The sequence below is a fragment of the Solanum pennellii genome, chromosome 3 (genome assembly GCF_001406875.1).
Source record: "Solanum pennellii chromosome 3, SPENNV200".
NCBI lineage: Eukaryota > Viridiplantae > Streptophyta > Magnoliopsida > Solanales > Solanaceae > Solanum > Solanum pennellii.
In genome coordinates this window covers 63,340,736-63,360,594 of record NC_028639.1, presented here as the reverse complement: position 1 = coordinate 63,360,594, position 19,859 = coordinate 63,340,736, and the positions used below count along the sequence as shown (strand labels likewise).

General features: G+C 27.7%; 1 protein-coding gene across 1 annotated transcript; it reads left to right on the top strand.

The window, feature by feature from the left end:
- The first annotated feature begins 12,735 nt into the window (after window positions 1–12,735).
- Window positions 12,736–17,571, top strand: LOC107015322 (4-coumarate--CoA ligase 2-like). Its single transcript, XM_015215562.2, has 6 exons — window positions 12,736–13,902; window positions 16,311–16,509; window positions 16,610–16,755; window positions 16,834–16,901; window positions 17,023–17,128; window positions 17,223–17,571. The coding sequence occupies exons 1-6, from the start codon at window positions 12,829–12,831 to the stop codon at window positions 17,340–17,342; spliced, it is 1,713 nt and encodes a 570-aa protein (XP_015071048.1). The 5' UTR covers window positions 12,736–12,828; the 3' UTR covers window positions 17,343–17,571.
- Window positions 17,572–19,859: the final 2,288 nt, after the last annotated feature.

The following is a 19,859-nucleotide window of genomic DNA, read 5'->3' as shown; positions in this document are numbered from 1 at the left end:
TCATGGAAATTAAATTTCTGTCATCTGTTTTTTTTTTTTTCCATCTTTTTCTTCCCTTTAAGAACTTGAATCATGTGATATTGGTGGATATGGTAGAAAGAACTTAAAATCATCAACTTCCAAAATCAAAAAAGATTCACTCCATCCCATCTAAAATGTACCAATACCTTATATTTTTTGATCACCAAATGCTCCTCTTGGAAGAATCCAAAAGTCATATCTACTCACTATAACACACAATGAACCAAAACATGGCCAACAAGCCTATGTCCATTATGGCTCTTACCATGTTCTTTCTCATCAATGTTACAATGCCACTGTTTGTCGGGGCAGCTGAGTTACAGACACTAAAACAAAAATAATTTTTAGCGATATTAAAAATTGACATTAATAAAAAGTGTTAAAATCTTTATCGGCATTAATTAATTGTCATTAGAACCAATGTCGCTGAAGGCTATAGGGATATATACAAAAAGTGTCAATTGCTGCTAAAAAATACATATTTAATGGCTATTAATTCAATGATCATTTTTGTTGTGGTGAGAATCGAATCAGGTGCACTTGAAAAGAGAGTGTACCATCAATGGTTGTGGTATGATGAATGAGAGGATCCTCGTACCTCAATTGTATGAAATGGAATAAGAGGGTGTCTAGATTGACTTAAAAGTTGGTCTCAGTTTTTTACTTTTGAAAGTATTTGACAAATATAAAAAAATCTCTTTAAATAAGTCAAAAATAATTTCAAATAAGTTAAGAAGGGTTTGGCAAGGTCAAAAGTGTCTTAAAATAAGTTTTAAAATGACTTCAAGAAAGTCAAAAATCAAAAGTAGATACCCTCACTTTTTTATTTTTAACTTAAAAATCATTTCAGTTAGATTTTTTATTTTTACTTTAAAATCTATTTTTTAAAAGCTAATCCAAACGGCTCTAAATCTATTTGGAAATGCATCTACTTTTTGAAGTGTTTGAAACTTTTATTATTCCTACCTGACATGACCAAAAACAGAGAATAATACAAAATTGTCTATTCTAGCTTTCGGCAAAAGGTAGAAACCGTATTCGCATTGAGTATTAAGTGAAATTTGTGAAGCTTAATAACAAAAATATTTAAGAATATACTTTAATTCATAATTTTTATTATTTTTTTATCACTCAAAATATATATATATATATATATATATATATATATATGTGTCAAAAGTACTATTAATAATCACTTAAATTGGTGTTGTATATATTTTTGTGTGTGAATTAATGAAAATGTCAAAAGTTTTAGTAGTAACCACTTAGAAAGGTGTTATCTAATTTTAGAAGGAAAATTAAACAAGGTAAATATATAATTCAAATTTCTAACCTCACTTAGACAGGTGAACACAATTTTTATGGCATTATATGATACCCGAGTGTGGTCCTTTGTACTCCCTCCATCCAACAATATTGTCAACTATACTATTTTGGGGAATTCAGAGCCTAAAGGGCAAAAAAAATTGGAAAAAAAAATTCTAGAAGGTACATTAAAAAATTTCTAACCAAAAGGATAAAATCGCTACTGACGTAGCGATGTACTTTAACGTCGTGAATCAAAATCATTGTTGTAGGAGCGATCTTATACAATTTTTTTCTTAAAAATCGCTGACCCTGCATCGTTTTTGCAATTCTTTTAAAGAAATTTTTTAATTTTTTTTTTTGAAATTGCTGCCTTTGCAACGACTTTTGTTATTGTTATTTTTTTTAAAATTGGAAGGCAGCGTCATTATAAAATTTGAGTTCTTTTTTAAGAAATTGCCGCCAAGGTAGCGTTTTAGTAGATTATTATTATTTTAAATATTTTTGTTTAAAGTGTTGTACAAGTTGTATTGTAAAGCGCTGCCGAGGCAGCGATTTAATTGAACCTCTTTTTTTTTTGAAATTTTTGTCAAATAGTGAAAATACCAAAATCGTTGCCTTCTAAAAAAATCATTTTATAAAAAACGCTGTCATAGCAGAGATTTTAAACTTTTTTTTAAAAAAAAAAGCAAAAACACTGTAGGGTTAGCGATTTTTAAAATTTTTTTGGATAGAATCGCTCCTAGAGCAGCAATTTTGTTGTGTTAACGGCGTTTAAATAAATCACTACTGACGTAGCGATTTTTCCTTTTTGGTTAAAATTTTTTTGATGTCCTTTTAGAATTTTTATCAATTATTTTTTGCGCTTTAACTCCGGACTCTTATTTTGAAATATCCAATAATATTTGTCCTCTTTATGAAATTAATTGATAATTTTATATTTAATTTCAAATTTATTATTATTATTATTAATTATAGTCATTTCTCTATTAAATTTTTCAAAAAATCATATTTATTATATTCAAACTGTGATACCCTAAAATTAATTTTTTATTTATAATTTCATAAGAAGTGTGAATACTTAAAAGATAAGTGTGGTTGGATAGAGGGGGTATGACTTTGTGAATGATGCAATCCATCTTCTAGAAAATCTAATATTTTTATAAAGAAAAGGACAAATAAGGGAGAAAATATTCAAACATTCATCTTGTTAACTTTGAACGAGAATGAATACTTATACATAGGGGTGGGTGTCAATAGTACGATTTAGTTGGTTATTTTTAAAAAATTATATTATTTTAATTTTTTGAGTATTTTATAATATATAATTAAAATCATACTTTTTAAACCATTTCAATCATATCGGTTTTTCTTCGATATCGGTATGTTCATTTTTTTTTTACTTTTATACAATTATTAACGTATTTCTATCACAACTATATTCTTGAGAAGCACTTTATTTTTTATCTAAAAGAAAAGAATGTAAAACCTTGTTACCGTATTATTTGATTTTAAATATTCAATAGGAATGTTTGGATAAGTTTTGATATATTGTTTGATAAAGTATCTATTACAATATCTTTTAATTTTAAATTTAATTAAGTAAAAATTAATTAAAGAGCAAAGATCCAAAGTCGTCTACTCACCAGAGGCCTAGGACCTAAGTTATATTTATATTTGAATAATGTTATAAAATATATTTATATATTAAATTTAACATATTCAGTTCTGTTGGAAATTTTTTAGTTTATTTCTAAATTAAAAAAATCATCTCAATTGTTTGGGACGGTTATACACTTGCATCAAAGTTCAGAGTTTTATTCAAAAAAATAGCATAAATTAATTCAATTTGATTAGATTCAGTCAATTTTTCATATTGTTTTTGACACCCCTACTTATACATTTGCGTTTAATCATGGCTAATTCATGCATATTTTTCATTCTATTAAATCACTTAATAATGATAAATTTAATTGATTTGATATAAATTACTTTACCCTGATTAGAAGTTGAATTGTATTGTTCTCAATTCTCAATCATATGGTTATACGTTGTTACCATACCAATTGCGTAAAATATTGATGTATTACTATATGAATATAGAATATAGATTCTCTTTATCTTGGTTAATTATATTATATATCAACTTATTACTCAATTTTGATTAAACCAATATATTTTAGTATAAGCATTGAGATTGAATAAGTTTTTTCTTCATTTTTTTCCAATTAAAACATGGAGTGAAAACTAGCATAATTAGCATCAGTTTGGTAAAATTTTGACATTTTATACTCATCCAAAATTAAGTGTGCATATATACATAAAATTATTCAAACATATTTCTCTTTTTTTATTTTCCTCTTACCAATGCAACTTAATTAAGGTACGTAGTTCTTTAATTAGTTTTATCGTCTTCGTTTTTCAATTAAATACAATTTCACCAATAATAAGATACGTAAACTCTTAGCAATTCATTCATTAATTTTCAGATACATCCATTTATTATTTGATTGACTAATCTATTCAATTTATTATAATTTTCTTTTTTTAAAATAATAATTTGAACCGTATATTATATCCGAAAAAGATATAAAGCATATAATAAAAAAAATAAGTTAATAGGACATAATATGCACAAATCTTTAAACCATTCAAGAAGATACAAAACTAGCGTAAAACAAAATAAAATTTAAATTATAAGTTGACAGCAACTGAACTATTAAAATTTCACTAAAAACCACTAATAATATATCAAGATCCATAATATTCATGACCATAGAATAAAAATAGTTGCAAAAAGAAATAAAATAAAAGGAACAGATTTCATAGAAATATATTGATTTTTCATTAATAATTATATGATTGACATTAAATTAAAATTAAAATAATATTAATCAAGTCTGGCAGCAACAATAGAAAATTCCAGAAGAGTCTAGAACACAATTGCCATTATTGAAGGATCTGGAAATGCAAAAGGCCAAGCACTCGTTGTTGAAAAATGCCTTTGTGCATTGAGCAAAGCAACTCACTTTTTTTTCGCCTGTTTCAAAAAAGAATTTTTAAACAATTATATACTTTAACTTTGTTTGTAAATAATAATTATCGAATATAAAAAAAATTAAAATTAATGAGATAAGAAAAAATTATTACCAAAATCCCTTGCAACAGCCAAACCAATAATAGCTAGAAATACCAAGAGAAGACATGAGTAGGACTTGTACAAGGCCATTGGAGAGATTTTGATTTATAATTTCTTGAATAATTTTAAATTTTGGGTAGTATTTATAGTTCTTTGTGACAGATGTAAATGAAAAAAAATATTATAGAGTCCATTATATTACGGAAAAATTATAAATGACACACTAAAATTTTTTAATGTATTTATCAAAAATTCCAAATTTAGAAGATCTTTATATTTTCAATAAATAGTCCTTTTATAGTAAGATACATATTTGATAAATTCGTTTAGTATATGTGTTTTTATGTGTTTTACAGATGTGTCTAACGTCAATCAATAAAATTATGTATGAAAAGAATAAAGAAATTATATAAAAAAAATATAGTGATTGACGTTAAAGTAAATATTATATCTATTTAAATGGAAAAAAAATCATGACATATAAATGTTAAAAAGTTATTCTATGTTATAAACATATTTATGTTACAGTGAATGTCTAATTATGTGGAGTCCTTTTAGGATATGGTTAGGAATCCTTGGGGACCAATTAAGATTTTCCCTATAAATAAAGGGTTTTCCTTCATTGTAAATAAGATTTGAAGAAGATCTATGAATCCTGAATATATTTCAAGAGAAATAAGAAGTCTTTTCTCTTCTCCCTACTTTCTTCTTCTAATTTTATATAGTTTTATAACACGTTATCAGCACGATTGTTCTATTCTTAAAGAATTATGAAGAAGACGGGAAAAGTGCAAAAGAGATCTTGCATAAGTTATGCAATAAGATTCTTATATCTTCAAGGTATGATTTATCTTTATGTTATAATTATTTATGTGACAGATATGGAGGTACCATCTAAAGTAAGTATTTAAAGAGACTTATTGACTTTTTATACGTTTCATTTTAATCGATTGGAAAGAGAATTTCTTAATTTATTTTAATAATTGAATAAGCACAATTTAGTGAAAGGTATATTTTCAACCTTTATATGAGGTATGTGATCTATTACGCTATATTTATTAACTATTAATGTTGATTATAAGAAATCAATAATCTCAATTCTGTGTGTAATTATAATGTACGATCATATCAATGGTCATCAAAAGTGGTAAAATTACAATTATTTTGAAGGCTTGAGGTTGAGCCTCATTGTGGGTAAGACGATAGATTTAAGTTTTATCGCACCAAAAGAATAAGACGATGGATTTATGTATAATCGCACAAAGAGGGTAAGACTTTGGGTTAAAGTCCTGATTCACCATGATGATAAGATATTGGGTTCAAGACCCGTCGATTTATGACCTAAGACACTTTTATATGGATAAGACATTGAATTTGAGTCTTAACGCACCATATTGACGATATAATAATGACTAAAGAAAAACTAATGTGTTTTAGATGAAGAGTCATGAAATTTACTGAATTTACTCCATTACAAAAGTAAATGTGGTATTAGTGCATATTATGTCTGAAAGAAGACAAGTGATTGAATAATGCGCATAAATATGGAATGAGGTACTAAAACTATCATAATTTGATAAGATCAAATTTTAGTGTTCCATTCATGAACAATGAGAACTTCTGATAAATGCTAAAATATGAATCCATTCTCTAAAGGGAATGAAGTGTAAGCCACCATGCTAGGCATGTGAAAGATTGCGACCTTTGATCAATGATGTGGTATCACCAAGAATGTCTCTAAGAAGACATGTATTATATAAAAGTTTCATACTTTATCTTCAAGCTTGTATTGGACAATAATTAGTGCAATTGAGGCACATTATATGATAAATAAAAAATTTATTAGTTTCAATTCTTTCTTAATTTGACATGATTATTTGGGACATCATTAATCTATAATGTTTACATAAATTATGAAAAATTAAAATGGACATCTATGGAAGAACCTAAAAATTCTTTTAAATGGTAAATTTTCTTGTACTGTTTGTTAGCAAGGCAAGTTAATTATGAAACCATCATAAACGAAAGTTGAGATTGAATCTCCTGCGTTCTAGGAACGTATACAGATATTTGTGGACTTATTCATCCACCTAGTGGATTGTTTAGATACTTAATGATCCTAATTGATGCTTCTTCTAGATGGTCTCATGTGTTTATATTGCTAGTCGCAACTTGATGTTTGCAAAAGTATTGACTTAAATAGTACGATTACATACACTATTTTTTGATAATCAGATTAGTCTATTCAGTGATGGGATCACGACTCACCTTTAGAATAGGTAGAGTAATTGAGAAAAATAAATATGAAATTTACTCCCGGAGTATTAAAGTTGAAATTTTCTCATATAATAATAATAAATAAGAAATTTACTATAACAAAAGACACATACCATAGCAAATATGAAGTTTACTAATACTAATATTTTATTAGTTGGCATGAATATCTTGGTCATCCAAAGATGTGTATATTGAATAATAGACATACACTGAAGAACTACAAGATTCTTCGAGAATTCTTTTTATTGGTCGTTCTCATGTAAGTTGATTGATCAACTAAAGTTGGGACTAAATTCCTAAATTCTGAAAAATATAAAAGGTGAATATGGGCACGTTTACCTATCATGTGATATGATAAAAAGATGCATCAATAAGATAATCACATGTGCGTTAGTTGTCAACTTGCAGTTTGACGTTCGCAAAATTGTTTGTGCAAGATAATTGAGCTAAAAACACAACTTTCAGAATATGAAATCAAGATAATTCATCTTGATAATATTGATAAATATATAAGATGATGTGACATTAAATGTCTCACATAGTGAATCATTGCTTATGAAAATAAAGTTTCATGTGTTGATCTGAAATATGATATTACATACAAACGTAATTGTATGAATCAAACCAATAAGTTGTGATTAATTTTTCTGTTAATTGATTTATGGTCAGGGACCAAAAAGTTTTCATCTCTAATTTTGATGTGCAATATATGATTAATGAATATACTATGATGCACAAAGGTAGATTCACTAAAAGATGAAGATATATATTAGGGGAGATTAAAAGCAAAACAAAAGTTGTAAATACTCCTATTGAATTTCCTTAAAGGATAGAGTCTACGACATGCATGAAGCATGATAGATTAATCAATTCTAAATAAAATAATCCTTGAAAAGGGGAGAGATTAAAGAATCCAAATGATCATAATAAGGAGACAATATGTTGCTGAAGAGCCTACGACATAACACTTTATAAAACCTGATGAGAGGGGTAGCTATCTAAAAATAATGAAGTGGTGAGATTTCAATACGTTATGTAGTATTGAGAATCGATACAAAATGATATATCGTTGACGATATCTTTGAAACGATACCGCACAGTATTATAAAAGATTACGAGGATATGAATTCTACATCTATTAAAGCATTGCTAATGTAGAAATAGTTATCAAGTGAAAAGTGGAATGATGCATCTTGGTAAGTGTAAAGTTTATTTGACTTGCAATCTAGGCACTAGAAGATGTCATACATCTAATATTGAATGTTGTCACTTGACAAAACTAATATGAAAATATTTTATGAGTTCAAAATCTAAAGCATATACAAGTTTTTGAAAAACTTATTTATCGTCCTTATAAGGATTAAATAGATTCAAAATGCGTAGAGCATATACAAGTATTGTTAAGCAACTTGATAACTATAATTGAAACTCTTGAAGAGTTTTCAAAAGACAATAGATTATTTGCTTAAAGAAGTAGAAGTAAGGAACTTGCATAAATCTTTGATCCTGAAGGAAAGATTCATAAAAGCAGATAGAAGAAAGCATATTTCATCAAGGTTTTTCTACACTCATGAGCTCCCAAGAATGGTGATATCAACATGCAACATGTTTGTTCAAGTAATACTACAATTGATTTATCCACCAAGTCTCTACCAACTACAACTTTCAAGAAGATGATGCTCAAGATTGGAAAACGAAGATCCAAGTCTCTTGATGTTTTCATGAGGGGGAGTCAATACGTGATGTACTCTTTTTTCTCACAAGGTTTTGTCCCATTGGGTTTTCCTTATAAGGTTTTTAATGAGGCATCCATAATGCGTATTATTAGATATGTGTACTCTTTTTCATTCACTAGATGTTTTTCCCACTGGGTTTTATCTAGTAAGGTTTTAACGAGGCACATAATCTAACGACATTCAAGGGGGAGTGTTATAAACATATTTGTGTTATAGTGAATGTCTAATTATGTGGAGTCATTTTAGGATATGGTTAGGAATCCTATTTGGGGACCAAGTAAGGTTTTCCCTATAAATAAAGGGTTTTCCTTCATTGTAAATAAGATTTGAGTAAGATCTATGAATCCTGAATATACTTGTGGGTTAGGCCGGCCGTTTTCTGACCCACAAGTATGTGGGCTACAGACTTGTCGGGCCACCCCACTTTATTTAAAACTTATATTATATTTAGAATTATTAAATTAAATTTAAAAATATTATCATAAATATCGACAAAACAATATTACATGATGTTAATGTTACTATTTCTTAATTAAATCCACAAATAAAATTATCTTTGTAATATTTATTAAGTTCTTTTTTCAAGTAAAAGTATAAATATCTAAATAGAAATATTAACCTAATTGTTTTAAGTTTGTACTCTCTTTAATTTTAAATTTTAATATTATATTATATTTTTTAATTAATTTTTATTGGCCCACGGGCCGGTCTTACCAATATTTCTCAAGCCTTACAAATCAACAGGCTTATTCAGGCCGGGCTAAAAAGCTCTTTTTCTCAAATGGGCTCCAAAAATCATAGCCCAGCCCTATTAAATCCCGGGTCAGGACAAGCCAGGCCGGCCCAACAGCCCTAGCCCATATTGACGGCTCTAATTTTTGATTGTCATGGTGTGATTTATGAAATTTAATTTGATTATTTTTAAATTAAATTATATTTATTCGATATTTTAAACAAAAAAATAGATATTAAAAAACTATATGAAAAATACTATAAATTTCAATTTTTTTTGCATATCAATATGGTTAAAAAATTATACATCGTAAGATGTCAGTCAAAGTTATATCATTTTGCTATAAAAAAAGAAAATTATAACAATTAAAAGTGTGCGGAGGTTGTAATAAATTTTTCAATATGGAAAAAATGTTTTGGCCAGAATGATATTTATCTATGTTATTTTGCATTTTTGGACATTTTTACCCTTTTAATATTAATATACTTTAATTAGAAAATGAAAAAAAATCAGCTTATTAAAATAAAAAAGATATTATACACTCAGATCAAAATTTTGGCCATCTAGCATTATTCTTTCAATATATTACGAATTTTTTTGTCGACTAAATTAGTTGAGCCTATTTAAATTGACTTTTCACTTTTTACTTACTAGTTAAAAATTAAATATTAGAATATTTTATTTATGACTTTTGAGTTATTTTTTGACATTTTAGCTTGAAATTAAGTATGACTATTGAGTGTTTGGACCGCGAAGTGACAAAAAAAAACACTTATTTTGATAAAAATAGAACGAGTCTTTAAAAATACAAGCAGAAAATTATGCTTTCCAAAGACCAAACTATTATTACTATATGTATTTATCAATATATTCGTTATATTTATTTATTTATTCATTTATTGTGGTGAATTTTCATTTGTAGTGGTATAAATTTGTCGAATGGTTTTTAAATCTATATTGCCTGAGATTTTTAATTATATTTAAATTATTATGTTAATATCATACTTATATTTAATTTATCTATATATAATATTGATTTAAAAGTTAAATGTAGTAGCTATTAACTTAATAAAAGTAAAATACTATCAATACTTATAGCAGATATTTAAAAGAATTTTCTCTCTATAAAATAATTTTGATATTAAAAATGTATTGATATTCGTCTTTTTTCTTATTTTGTCTCTCAAAAATACTTTTTAAAAATAATTAGTTAAACACAATCTACTTATCAATAATACTTTTCCAATAAATTAACCAAAAACAAATTATTATTATTTTCAAAAGCACTTTTGTAAAAGATTATTTTAGAAATAATTTTTTTTTATTAGTAATGTCAAATAGTGTTCATAAGCATTTTTTTGATAATTTATTCAAACACTCTTAAAATGTTTTTAAGTTATTATAACTTAAAAGTACTTAATAAGTCAATATAAACAAGCTAATACGGATAAAAGTTTTGGGCCCAATGCAGGGGCGGAGCCACGTAGGTCAGGATGTCCAATTAAACACCTACGCTATATATATATATAATTTTAATTTAATATTGATATATATGGAATTTGGACCCCCTAATATTCTAAATAAGGTGTCGCGCAGTTGGCAATAGCCGGTACTATTCTACTCTTTGCCCGTAATTTTAACATAAATGTTTAGTAGATTGGTGGTCAAATGTGTCATTACTTGCTCTAGCAACCCAAGTTTGAATTCCTCTTCCACTAATTATTTTTTCTCAATTAAAAATAAATTATTTGCATAAAATTATTTTTTTTATTCAATTAAAATAAATTATCTCCTAAAATATTAATACCTTTTCAGTGTGGAATAAGATTTTCTAAAATTTAATATTTTTTTTGTGGGTTTTTTTCAATTAAAATTGAATTATTTCCTTAAATTTTAATACCTTATTCTTATGTAATAAAATTTCCTTAATTTTATTTTTTTTTTAAAAATCCTTATGGAGTAAGGTTTTCTTTCTCTATAAATAGGAGATGCAATAACCCAAATTATGTCACCATATTATTAAGAATAGAATCTCAATAACCCACTTTTGAACTTTTTTCCTTTTTACTAATTTTGTAAGTTCGATTTCTTTAAGCAAATTTAATGGTATAAAATTATTAACCTTCTTTGTTCTTCTTTCATTCTCCATATTGCAGCAATAGAACCTAAAATAATTTGACAGTCTAGAAATATTGTGTCAATTTGCTATTTATACTCCATATTGTGTCTAATTTGCTATTTATACTCTAATTATATCTATATAACATGAAAAAAAAATAAAATATAACTATTTTTCTTAAATATATATGAATGTTTTGTCATATTCTGTAGTTTTTCCTATTGAAGAGCTCGTGGCTACACAAATTTTAATATATCTAGATTATTAACGAAAAATAACAAGAGAAAAAACAAAAATTATGAATTCTAAACATTATTGTAGTAGAACTACAACCATAAAAGATGACATTATCAATTATAGTAATCATAAATTTTGGCAATTTGAGTATATATATCCAAAACATATTCATACTTGAAAACAACACCTTATTAATTCAATAAAATGAAGAATATCAAGAAAAATAAAAAATAAATAATGATTTTTTTTAATAACTAATACATGTTTTTTTTATTTTTTAAATTTTGTATCAAATCAGAATAAGTATTTGCGAAAAAGATGAGCCAAGTGAATTGGTAGTAGATTGGTAGGTAAGGTTGAGGTTGATGAGAAAAAATTGCTTGAAGCTTCCTTGAGCAGAGGTAGTTGTAATGTGAGCTTACTATAGGGCCAACACATTGCTTAAATTAACCACTAATTTTTTCATTTATTCTTGCCTACATGTTGAGTACTGACACTGCACTAAATTGAATGAGGAATTGTCTTGGATCACTAGTCAAGTCCAACTCGAATCGAAATCAATAATTTGAATTAAAAATGTCATTAATCTATATATTGTTAATAGATTATTGATTTAGTGAACTTGTTAAGAATATTGATCTTTTTATATCGGATGGTTGGTTCTTAACGATTCGAAATATTTTTTAAATGAGTTAATTGATTATCTGATAATAAATTAACAACTTATATTTGTACTGAATGTGTATATTAGTCATTAACTTTGGGTTTAGTTTCAGATTTTAACTCTAACGGTCTCAAACTCTTGATTATTGTATATGGTGTCAATGTTTGTTTTCAAGCAAGACACAGTTTGTCAAGTCATATGCATATCTCAGTTGTTTTTTCACGTTATTTTAAAGTTATTAGCGATGATTTTTTATTATATGAAATCTTATCAGTTAAACTAATAACGATCACAACTAATAAGTAACTTGACTTTTTACGATTAGAATTTCGATCAAGTTTGAATTTTTGTACTACTATTTTTGTTTTGGTGTGGTGAACTCTTTGTCATCCTCCTCAATGCTAACGTAACTACTCATTTAGCCTTTTGTTCTTCTTTGTCAACCAAGCCACATGTGTAATAACTACTCACCTAACTTTCTCCACCTTACTTTCAATTCATTCTATTTATATCACCTTCTCTTCTTCCCTTTTATACCAATCTCTCTCTGTTTTCTTTCTCTTAACTCATAAATTTTCTCCTTTCTCATAACCGGAAATGGTGAGTGTAGCTACTGTTGATGCCCAAAAAGCAGAGGTATTATCTTCTGTGATTTCTACGAATCAAAATCAATCTTCGGAAGAGCTACATGTATTTAGATCGAAATTACCAGATATATCAATTTCCAATAACATACCGCTCCATGTTTACTTGTTCGAAAGGCTATCGGAGTTTGAGGAGAGGACATGTATTATCGCGGGAAATAGTGGAGAAACATTCACGTTTAGTGAAACGTATCTCATCTGCCAGAAAATTGCTGCTGGTTTGACCAAGGTAGGGATCGAAAAGGGAGATGTTATCATGACTTTTCTACAGAACTGTTCGGAATTTGTGTTTACTATTCTAGCATCGTCTATGATTGGAGCTGTTATCACTACGGCTAATCCGTTCTACACGAAATCGGAAGCGTTTAAGCAGTTGAAAGCTTCGAATGCGAAATTAATAGTTACTCAATCGCAGTATGTGGATAAATTCCGTGATCCCGCGGAAAATGATCCGAAAATTGGGGAGGATTTTTCAGTCGTTACAATTGATGATCCGCCGGAGAATTGCTTGCATTTTTCTGTACTATCGGAAGCTAAAGCAGAGGATATGCCAAAAGGAGTTGTTATCCACCCTGACGACCCCGTGGCTCTGCCGTTTTCGTCAGGGACCACGGGGTTGCCAAAAGGTGTGATACTGACTCATAAAAGTTTGATAACAGGGGTGGCTCAATTAGTAGACGGCGACAACCCGAATTTTTACTTGAAGCACGACGACGTGGTGCTGTGTGTGCTTCCTCTGTTTCATATATTCGCGTTGAATTCAGTGCTTTTAGTTTCGTTAAGAGCTGGGGCTAGTGTTCTGTTGATGCAAAAATTCGAAATTAGTGCGCTGTTGGAGCTGATACAAAAACACCGTGTCTCAGTCGCTGCTGTAGTTCCGCCACTGGTTCTTGCATTGGCGAAAAATCCAATGGTGGATTCGTTCGATTTGAGCTCCATACGGCTCGTGCTGTCCGGGGCTGCGCCGCTGGGGAAGGAGCTGGAGGAAGCACTCCATAGAAGAGTACCGCAAGCCATATTTGGACAGGTAAAAAAACAAACACAGTTCCCTGCTTTTTTTTTCTTTTTTGGTTTAGCTAAGCACAAAATGGCACTTCTTCATTTCCTTTTTTACGCCAACAAACCATAACCAATTTAATTTCATGTTATTTGAATGATTTATTTCCCCATTTGTATATAGTCATTGATTCGGACCAATAACGACCATTAGAAGTTTAAAACAAAGTATTTCGTGACATGTCTTTTAAAAAATAATGATTAATATAACTATTTTGATAAATTATTCCTTTTAATTAATTGATATTAATATTAAATAAAAAATAAATAATTAATAATAAGAACAAAACATAGAGAAAAAATATTATCTTTTTTGACAGATTAACAATGGTAATTAAAATTAAAATATATTTTTAAAATAATGAACACGTATAAATGAACAGGGAGTAAGAAGAACAAAATTTATACCAACTTAAAATAGAAAATAGGGAAAATATGAGATGAGACAAAATTGTGTATATATATATATATATATTAAGTTGAAAGCTAAATTATTTTACTTATAAGCATAAGGTTCAAATTCAAACTTGATGCTTCCTTTCTCTCTCATTTCTTTAGCATAGCACTCATATTCTAAAATTTTTAGAATCGTCTTATTTTTTTAATTTTTTTTAAATGAAACAATTAGGTGTAATAATAAAGATTGACAAACTTTGTTTGCAAAAGGTAATTAAAGGTCCAAATCAGGTGTAGGAAAATTGCGTTTCTTCAAAATTGTCTTAATATAAAAGTCATTAAGACGTAATAAACATGCATAACCACCACACTAAATTACATTAATTAACAACTAAATTTTTTCACATGATATAAATGACCAAAGCCAGTTAGGTCGTTTTATAAGGAAACAATTTATTAACTAATTTAAATATTATTTCTTCCATTCATATTACAATTTATTTCGTCATATTTCAGACTCTTTGACGGTTGCGTAATATTAATTGACATAATACATAAATATATTTTTTAATTTGACTTCAAATTATATTTATGTCCTTCAACTTTGAGTGTATGTAACTAGACACTTACATGTCATTTTTTTATTTTATGTGGCGATTGTGTCATCTAAGACTCATGTGTTTACTTATTTAACGTTATACAAATTTTAGTGTGTACATATATATATTAAAAGTTAAAAAATATAACGTAAAATAAATTAAATTAAAAAATACATTTATATATTATACCAAATTAATTAGTGGCAGAGTACGGTATCTATTAGCGGTGGGTAGCGTCCATTTAATACATAATATCAATTGTTTGTTACGCAACGTTAAATTCATCTAGGTTTTCATACCCTTTTAAATAGGTAGCGGCCATTTAATACAAGCATATCAATTATTTGGTACTCCCTTGTTATAGTTATCCTTTATACTATTTTAAAATGTTTACGAAATTAATAAGTAATTTTATAAATTTAATTTTTAATTTACTTTTATCTTATTAGTTATTTTCATATTAAAAATTTTTAAAATATTATATTTACCATATTCAAAGGATGATATAATAAAATTATCCGTCTATTTATAGTTATTTAAAAGGTGTGCAAAATCAATAGCAAACAACTATTATTAGATTAAGCACTAGGTTTTATACTCCTTCCGTTCAATAATAGTTATCTACTATACTATTTTGAGATGTACAACAATACTTGTCCATTTTATGAAATTAATATATAATTTTACACTTATAGTTCCTAATTTATTCTTATATTTATAGTTATTTTTTTATTATAATTTTTTGAGATACTGTATTTATTATATTTAAAGAGTGATATAATAAAATAAGTCTTCTATTTATAGTTATTTAATTTAAAAGTGTGTAAAGTAAATAATAAATATTATCAAATAGAGTACCATTTCATTTAATACAAATATGACATTTTACTCAAAAAGTGAACGAATTTATATTGCAAATGTGCTTTTGCAATAAAAAATAATAATCCAGAAGAGTATTAGGTTTTTGACCTAACATTTTCTTTTGGGAGGATTAGGGCAGTTTCAAAATGTATTAAGTTCGTGTATAAAAACAGTGTAATGTTGAATTTAGTTATGTAAGAATTAATTATATTAATATTATCTTTTGTTTATAATTTGATTTAATATATTAAAAATAACATGCATTATATAATATTTTAAAAAATTATTCGTATTAAAAAATATCCTCCACTTTGTTTAGCTTTGTAGTAATTATATATTTATCCATGTTTATGCTGACTTTTGTATCGCTAATATCATAAATTTTAGTGCCAAATATTTATATTTATAGGTATATATAATTGGCACTTCATTTCATAAAGTAAAATCAGGCCAAAATTTCTGGAAATTAAAAAAAATATGGGAATTTAATATTTTTAATATTGTAATTGACATGAATTTGCAGGGATATGGTATGACAGAAGCAGGACCAGTAGTAACAATGTGTCCAGCATTTGCAAAGCAACCATTTTCAACTAAATCCGGTTCATGTGGCTCTGTGGTTCGAAATGCGGACCTCAAGGTGGTTGACCCGGAAACCGGTGGCTCACTTGACCGTAACCAACCCGGTGAAATTTGCATCCGCGGTTCTCAAATCATGAAAGGTCGTTATTAATTTAATTTTTTATACATTAATAACGTATAATCGTTTAAAAATAATAGGGAATTTGTACTAAAATGTTATATATATATATGGTTAATTAGGTTATCTCAATGACGATGAAGCCACTGCACGGACCATTGATGTCGATGGATGGCTCCACACCGGCGATATAGGATATGTTGATGACGATGATGAAATATACATCGTCGATAGAGTCAAAGAGCTCATAAAGTTTAAAGGTTTCCAGGTACATATATTTTAAATATTTTTCATATCGTCAGTTTTTCAGTATATAAAACTTGAACTCATTTGTTGATTCGTTTAGGTGCCGCCAGCTGAGCTTGAGTCTCTTTTAATAAGCCATCCAGATATTGCAGATGCTGCTGTTGTGCCGTAAGTACAATAAATTAATAGAATTCCATATATAACTGACTGAATCATAGAAAAAATTATTATGTATTAATTTGGCTTTTATATATTATAGTTTTAAAAACAAATTAATTAATTTGTGCAGACAAAAGGATGATGCTGCAGGGGAAGTTCCAGTTGCATTTGTAGTCCGTTCAGCCCAAGGTTTTGATCTTACTGAAGAAGCTATAAAGGAATTTATTGCCAAACAGGTAATACATCAATTTTTTCGGGGACGAATCTAGAAGAGAATTATAATTTAAAATTTTATCAAAGCATATTTTAACGTTAAAATTGACATGACAGGTGGTATTCTATAAAAAATTACACAAAGTGTATTTTATTCACGCAATTCCAAAGTCTCCATCTGGAAAGATACTAAGAAAAGATTTGAGAGCCAAATTGATCGCGACACCACAATTATAATGAGACCGTCTTTCACAAAAAATTCTGTAATTGTATCGAAGATCACTTATGCTAAAAGTCTTTTAACAGTATTGTATCAAGTCTTATAGATCCAATGACTAGTTCTGTGAATGTTGATTTACTTTTTTTTCAAAAAAAATTATTTTCTTCACTTATTGTGTGAAGTTTCTGGATTCTTTGAAAGGAAAACAAAATTTCAGTTTATAAATTCATGCACCATTATTTATTACTCTTCCAAGTTCCATGTACCTCAATTTATGTGAAGAACTATTTTATTTATTTATTGAAATTTGTACTTACAATTGGTCCCATCAAATTATGTTGTGTTGCTATGTGTCCTTAATTCCTATAATTTGTTAAAAGAAAAGTTACATGGCATAATTAACTAATACACTGTTTTTATTATTTCTTCAACTTCTAAAGCTGTTTTTTCATCTTTTAACTCAAACATTGTCCAAACGGCAAAAGAGAAAAAATAGAGAAAAGCTAGAGTATCTTAAAGGAGGGGAAAAACATATACTAAAACATTACATAAATATACAACTTAAGATATCATAATCTCTTACATTCTCTTATCATTTAAAAAAAACTACAAAAATTTCTTTTTGGATACATTCTTATTCCCTCTCAGATACACACCTTCCATTAAGTAATTTATCATTTGCAATGTATCGAACAACCAAAGGATATATACGAGAGCAATAAAAAAAATCTGAGACTTTGTAACTAGAGAAACTTTTGAGATAAGATGTAATTAGTCCCAAATATATGAGATTTATGTAGGTTTCCCTAGCATCTAAATTGGGAAATTTTCACAAATAACCACTACAATAAATTTAATTATGCTCCATTGCTATAGTTTGCATATTTACGAGCTGTAACTACTTTTTAAGTTGTCTCGTTCGTATAACTCGAGGGTTTGTATATAATGCGTGGATGAGTTTGTATAATTCGCAGGTACATTTGTATAATTGAGTTATTTTTGTATAAACTTGAAATAACGATTTTCTACAAACATAAACATCTTAATTTTAAACAAGTATAGAGGTTGTATTATAAAAGATTACATTATACAAAAATTATACAAATTATATTATACAACATTTCGAATTATACAAACGTGCGAATTATACAAAATTAAAATTCCAACCCATGCGATTATCACTAAATATTGATCATCGCAAATGATTATTAATTAAAACGAATTAACTAGTTAACTAATATATATTTAGTGTAATTTTCCTTAGTAAATTAAGGTCTTATAGACAATATTTATGTGATTTTTCTAAGAAAAAAGAAGTCTTGAAAGGCCCAATAGGAAGGGAGGAATATGAACGACATAATTTGTAGAGTGATCCCTTTATTAAGGTAATAAGGGCCTCCAGGGCAACTTGCACATATAGCAAACAAAAAATTCATATTTATATGCTCTAGCAGAGTTTGCATAATTGCGTTCCATAGCAAATATAAAACTGTATAATTCGCTATATATATACAATTGTATAATTCGCTGGCCTAAATTGTATAATTCGCTGACCTATTTCGTTGCAATTGTATAATTCACTATAATATTTCACTGCAATTGTATAATGCACAATTGAATAATTCGCTGTAATATTTTTTTAAAATTTGCTTCGCATACAATTGAATCGAATTAAAATGTATGTATATTGCATAATTATAAGTGTATAGCAAGAAGATATATGTTTTTCTCTCGCTTTATACAAAAATAGAAACACAATATATACACTTCTGTTGTATAAAGCTAGAGAAAATTGTATTTCACTGCAATTGTATAATTCGCAATTGTATAATTCGTTGGCCATTTTCTCTGCAATATTTGTATAAAATTTGCATTTGCCTACAATTGAATTGAAGTAAAATGTTTGTAAATTGTATAATTAAGTGTATAACACGAAGATATATGTTTTTGCATGTGTATATACAATTTTCTCTCGCTTTATACAAAACAAAAACAGAATTTATACACTTCTGTGTATAAAGCGAGAGAGGCGAGCAGAGGGAGAGTGGCGAGCGAGAATGGGAGAGTGGCGAGCGAGATTTTTGGTAGAGAGGCGCCTGGCAAACTTTGGCTAACATTTGCTATGGAGCACAATTAAATCAAACCCTAGCTACTCCATTTATTTTAGGTTATTAATTTGCTATTACATACAATTTTCCCTAGATAATAAGACTACTTATTTTACATGAAGATGACAATACTTGTAAATTTTATCAATTTTGACTTGTATATATACTTAATAGGAGCAGTGGTGAATTATTCAGATACAAGATAAAATTATTATTTCAAATATGAGAGTTTACAAATAAAAAAAAGTCAATCCTCAAAAAATCGACTATGAATGATTGTCACCAGTGGAGGAGCCACCTTATAATTAGGGGGTTCAGAACTCCCTTTGGCAGAAAATTATAAGAATTATACATGATTGAAATAATTTTTTTAGATATATATAGTAGATGTTGAATTCAATTCGACTACTTTATATATCTATTTTT

Excerpts from the sequence above, each read along its gene's own strand:
- LOC107015322 (XM_015215562.2), top strand. The coding sequence starts at position 12,829 with ATGGTGAGTGTAGCTACTGTTGATGCCCAAAAAGCAGAGGTATTATCT. Across the intron at positions 13,903-16,310 it reads CGCAAGCCATATTTGGACAG|GGATATGGTATGACAGAAGC; the intron begins GTAAAAAAACAA and ends ATGAATTTGCAG. Across the intron at positions 17,129-17,222 it reads AGGAATTTATTGCCAAACAG|GTGGTATTCTATAAAAAATT; the intron begins GTAATACATCAA and ends TTGACATGACAG.